Source organism: Berghia stephanieae, chromosome 5 (assembly GCF_034508935.2).
Source record: "Berghia stephanieae isolate SIO BIC M18660-M18661 chromosome 5, UCSD_Bste_1.3, whole genome shotgun sequence".
NCBI classification, from domain to species: Eukaryota; Metazoa; Mollusca; class Gastropoda; order Nudibranchia; family Aeolidiidae; genus Berghia; species Berghia stephanieae.
This window is the reverse complement of record NC_088364.1, coordinates 64,992,000-64,997,999: the sequence shown is the minus strand read 5'-3', so window position 1 is coordinate 64,997,999 and position 6,000 is coordinate 64,992,000. Positions and strand designations below refer to the sequence as shown.

At 37.4% G+C, this 6,000-nt stretch overlaps 1 protein-coding gene across 9 annotated transcripts in view; it reads left to right on the top strand.

The window, feature by feature from the left end:
• LOC144973409 (short transient receptor potential channel 7-like) overlaps positions 1–6,000 on the top strand; it is a 279,226-nt gene that overhangs the window by 252,175 nt on the left and 21,051 nt on the right. For all 9 annotated transcript variants that reach the window (XM_078915835.1, XM_078915839.1, XM_078915834.1 and 6 more), the window contains 4 exons: positions 1,277–1,403; positions 2,272–2,403; positions 3,787–3,943; positions 4,902–5,026. In XM_078915835.1, coding sequence (XP_078771961.1) covers positions 1,277–1,403; positions 2,272–2,403; positions 3,787–3,943; positions 4,902–5,026 — 541 coding nt within the window. The remainder of the gene's footprint in view (positions 1–1,276; positions 1,404–2,271; positions 2,404–3,786; positions 3,944–4,901; positions 5,027–6,000) is intronic.

Below are 6,000 nucleotides of genomic sequence, written 5' to 3'. Positions count from 1 at the left end.
AATCGTGACCTTGAAAATGACGTCAAACTGTAAGTCCTAGCGAGGCTATGTGTTAACGATGGCTACAGATTAATCCACACGAACAATTCCATCTATCTGTCGTAAAATTATGTGTGTCAAAGTAATGTTGGCTTTAACCTACTCCAATTGGATTCAGTAGTCTGATGTCACGTCCCCGGCAACGGCGGCCATCTTGGTTCTAAACAAAGAAAATCATTACTTTTTATTTTTCATGCTGGCTAGAACTTTTCATATGCCTTGTGATCAGAATGTGTAAAAGTCAAAACATGATCAAATTTATGGGGGTTTTTTTCCTCTGGATACCCTTTATGCTCGCCGGAGAAATATTTCATACGGGCGTCCGCCATTGTTCCGATAGTTTAGAGCCAGTGTTACTAAGTTACCATGCGTCATTAGGAAGGAAGTGACGTTACGACTGCTGAAGAGTATTGGATTCAGTAGTCTGATGTCACGTCCCCGGCAACGGCGGCCATCTTGGTTCTAAACAAAGAAAATCATTACTTTTTATTCTTCAAGCTGGCTAGAACATTTCATATGTCTTGTGATCAGAATGTGTAAAAGTAAAAAGATGATCAAATTTATGTGTTTTTTTATGCTCGCCGAAGAAATATTTCATAAGGGCGTCCGCCATTGTTCCGATAGTTTAGATCCAGTGTTGCTAAGTTACCATGCGTCATTAGGAAGGAAGTGACGTTACGGCTATTGAATCCTAGTGCTATTGTTCCTTTCACGCTAAAAAAAAGCCGGGAAAATCACGGGCTTCATGGGCCTAATGGTTCTGAAGGACTTATTTCTTTGATCTGAATCATTCAATATTCATAATAAAATAAATAATTTTCTGTTCATTGGAACTATGGTCGTTTTAGTTGTAGTTGGAAATTTTACAAGCTGAATAAAATAGAAATTCTCTCAATACATATCTATCTCTATTAATCAATCAATCTATCTATCTGTCATACTATTTTTATCTATCTATCTATCTATCTATCTATCTATCTATCTATCTATCTATCTAGCTGTCTGTCTATCTATATATCTATCTTTTTATCTTTCTATCTATCAATATATATTTATCTGTCTATCTCTCTCTCTATATATCTACCCATATATTTATCTAATTATCTCTTTTCTTTCCCAAAGAATAAATGATTCATAGTATTGCTATATTGCATTTGCCTCCGTCATGCATTTAATCACATAAGGTCTCCTTACCAAACATCACATTTAACTTCCCTTTAAAATTCATTGTTTACAGTTTGGCGCCATTATGCGTTGCCCGGTAACCAAGTTCATCACCCACACCACATCCCATATGTGTTTTCTTATTCTTCTGGCTGCCGCCACATTTCGTGTCACCGACTCCAACATCATTACCAGCTCAGGTAAGTCTTTTTAATTTCACTTTGACGAGGGCAATCTTCCACTGTGTCAGACTTCATCATCATCATTATAGATTGCGGAGCAGACTCTTAGGCCATGGTCAGTGCAGCTGGGCCCATCCTGGCATTCTCTAACGATGTGCTCCATCGTCTGCTCTGGGCATCCACATGTACACAACTAGTCTCAGCCAGAGTTGATCTTTCCTGATAATAGAATACCTCTGTTAACATTTTTTTTAAATCTGTTTCTTTGACATACATGCTTCAACATGACCATTATGTCGTGTGTCAGTTTCATTGTTGCAACGTGTTAAAATTAATTAATTATTAAGTATAAACTTTTTTTTCGTTCCACGGTAAATACCGCGCCCTCCTATTTCAGAATCTGCCCGGCAATTTTAAAATCATAAACTGATGTGTCGCAGTACTCTTACATCCAAAACTTTCTAATATTTGCAAACCACACAATAAAATATCACCTTCTGTTGTCCAGTATATCAAAATCATAAAATGACGTTTTACTGTTGACCTGCTGGCAAAACCGTCCAATAGTTCAAAACCATAAAATCATGTTTTACTGTCATTATGTTTCCGAACCTGTCCAATAGTTCAAAATCCTAAAATGATGCTTTATTATCAATCTGCTTACGAAATTGTTTGATATTTCAAAATCATTCTGTTTTCAAGCCTGTCCAGTATTTAAAAAAATCATAAAATGATGCTTTACTGTCGACCTGCTTCGAAACTGTCCAATACATCAAAATCGTAAAATGAGATATCACCGATTACTAGTCTTGAATAATGTCTGATAATTTCAAAGCATAGACTTTTCATGCTAACATTTCTACTATTTTGTCTATTCTTCCTCCAGATGATCTTTTCCATCCGAGACATCGGCATCTCAGCTACGACGAAAAGATCCACAGTTTGTTGAAGGAGACGTTGAGGCCAGCAAACACTCTCATTACACATGTTCAAATATGCATTGTTTTCTGGGTTTTGGGTAGGACTTTAATCTCCAAACTTAGCCTTACTTACCATTTGTTACTTAAAGGGCAGAGAAGTGGTGACGTCACACCTTTCTCTCTCCCGGTTCAAAACTCATTTAAAGTGCGAAACCAGTCCTCCGGAGTAATTAGTGAATAATGAATAGGTTACATAAATAACCATAAGGTGGCAGAACAATTTCAGAAGCAGAACGTACAGGCAGATTCTTAGGATTACGGGATGTAAAAGATGGATAGTCTTTATTGACGACCAGCATTTATTTAGACTAGAAATCAGAAGATGCGGCTATATGGTCTAGCGGTATGACACTCGCTTTCGGATCGGAAGGTCCTGGGTTCAAGCCTCGCGCTCAGGGCATAGTTGAGTCCTTGGAAAAGGCTCTTTACTCACATTCTCTCACCGTACTCAGGCGTAAAATGAGTACCTGGCCTTTAACAGCGTTGTCTTTGTCCGAAAAATTGTAATATCGCCTAACAGGCGTCATGTCCCGTCCTACATGTTAAATGTTGCTGTTGACTAGGGACCCCTTGTAAAGCGCTTTGAGCACATTTAGTGGATATTGCGCTATATAAAGCTCAATTATTTTTTTTAGAAGATCAGCTGCACAAGACACGTATCCAGTCCTCCGGAATACTGGTTCTACACTTTCAATGAAATTGGAACCAATATTTTGTCTATTAGTTATGTTCGATACAAGGAACACTATATTAAAGACAAGTTGAATTTGAAAACATTTCTAAGGATTCGGTGATTTCCCTTATTTAAAATACGCACAGGGCACACAACTCATTGGAAATCATGAGCCAAAATAGTTAGATACCATTCGTGGAAATGTAAAAAGTGGTCCTTTAGAGTCGTAAGACCCTTGGAGCTGCAGTTGATCTCAGTTTCTGTATCGTGAAATGGACAATAGCAATTGCTTGCTACCCTTGGATAGGACGCTAGTCTAGCGCAAATTACTTTCCGCCAGATCTAACAGACCAAGCTACCCATTCACTGCTAGGTGCACACAGGGGGTCCGAGAAAAATCTCGACTACACCGGGATCTATCCTTATCCTTTTGCGTGTAAAGCGAGTGCTCTACCAACTGAGCTACCTGGCCCCTTGGTTATGTGGGTCCTTGTAATTATTACTAACTCACTGATGAAGGGGCTGAATTGGGTTAAACATGAGGCTGTGTCAAAGGGTCGTATTCGTGATGATCGCCACAGAAATACTTGAAGAGTACATGAGGAAAACCACAATGGCTATTGTCCGTTTCACGCTATAGATACCGAGATAAACTCCGTCTCCATTGGCCGAATGGCTCTGAATGACTACTTTTTTAAAACCTCTTTAATTTACAACTAACCCAAATCTCTTTTTTTTTTGTCTACAGGGTTGTTATGGATTGAATGTAAAACAATATACAGTTCCGGTGGTCGTTCTTACATCATGGACTATTATAACGCTATGGATTTTGGTGTGCTCTCCATGTATTTGGCTTCCTTAGTTCTCAGGTTTTTCACAGAATTCAAGGTGTCCGAAGCCGATAAGTAAGTTCCTTTTTTATCCTTGCATCTTTAACCATCTAACTGTCGTACTCTAGAAAAACATATTAATATGTTTTAAAAAATTAGGACCAAAAACTCGTCCTTCAAATATCGATCGATGTTAAATATCCTCATATCGATAACAACTTTCAAACATGGAGTATTGTGAGGTCCCAATTTTAAGAGTTTTTACTATATGAGGGTGATTTACACCGAGTGATGTTTGAAGAACGAGTTTTCTGGCAAAATTTTTAAATACGTATCTTTCCAGAGTAACGGCATTTGACTGGTTATATAATTACCCTTCTTGATTCCACACTGTATCATGAAGTGCCACTGCTCTTCCCTGACTTTGGAAGGAACTATAATATTATTATGAGGTGTGAGGTCAACTTGGAAGAAGCAACACTGAAATGTTATGCGTACAGACTTGAAATTGAAAACACATACAGAAAATTCACATACGGAAGTAGTCCCAAAGTTTCTTGTAATTATATTATCTTTTAAATCTCGGATCATATTATCAATGTTAAAGTTTACATATTATTCTACCCCTCCCCATAACTAGTAACGCGTAATGATATCAAGTTTATAATAAAATTTTGTGACGTCAGATTATCAAGCATTAAATTTCCCTAAAAACCAAATTCTTAAAAAGAAGCTTTATTTAACTTGTCTTTTATTCAAAGACGACGAAATCAGAATCAATTGAGGGGTAGAATAAAATATTTTTTTACATTCTTGCGTTTTGGAATTTGAACTTGAAGATTGGGAACACGTTAGGAATTTTAAATAGCGGGAGTGTTAAAATCGTATATACATTTATATGTTGGTGTGATTGATCTGTCTGGCAGAACTTGGTGAGTATTTTACTTAAACGCATTCAATCATTGCCTTTGAGACATATTTCCTACATCAAAATTTAACATAAATACCTCAATGCTTGCCTTCTATTTTTCAGATATTTCAACGGTACCTATGTTGCAAGTACCCTCCTTTCTCAGGGAAATTTTACATACTTCAATTTATTTCTTGGCGAAGTCAAAGACGCAAGACATTCTCCGAAAAATTATTTTATGGAAGCATGTAAGTCCACCTTCTCCCCCCCCCCCCCACCACCACTCCCGGGTATCTGTTTCGTACCCAAAAGGTAACGAGTTCGATTACCCGTTACGCTGTGTGGCCTTGAGCAAGTCCCCTCGGCCTAGGCGATTTTGCGGCGCTGCACTGCGGCTGACGCCTGGATTATTCTAGTCTTCCCTTGGAATACACCCTCGAGACAAATTTCCCATATGGCGAGTTTTCTGGCCAAAGGGTTAATCTTGCGTCCGCATTTGGGATCTGTTTTGGTTGAATGATTGTATATAACATATAATTGACACTGTGCCAAAATGGAGTCTCAGTGACCTTTGCCCAATTAAAATGCTCCAATAATAAATAGTTTTCAAAACCTGAGGAAAAGCCTTCTCTTTTATCGGTTTCTCTTGGTTTTAAAAAATATGAAAAATAAGTCAAAACACTGACGATCTTGCATCAAAATTATTGTAGTTATAGCTTTTTAAATTGTCGAAATGTGTGGACAAAGTTGATTCTCTGTCCACACTTCTTTGAACATTTGAGAAACTATTTCTGTTATTTTATTGAAGCTAGATTGTCAGTTTGTTTTTGGGAGTATTTTACGTACATTACTTCAACAGATAGAAATGGTGGAAAACATATTTTTTCATTAGCTTTTCCAAATAACTAATCATTGAAGTATTTTGAAGGCGAAAGTCACAAAATGGACTTTTTGGCTCAGACTCAAATAAATCTATATGTGTCTAGTCGGTGTTATGAATAATTTATCTCATGGTCAATCGTATCTGAGGATCTTGGTAAGTTTATATCAACAACGCTGCCTCACAATGTCATGATGTTTATTGTACATAAAAGACCCCATTCTTTCCAAAGTCTGTTTACCCTGATGTCTGTGTGGATATATAATCTGAATTAACAAAATAGCATGTCTATACTGCCGAACTCTGGAAAAACACATATTAAAAAATTTGGCCAGAAAACTC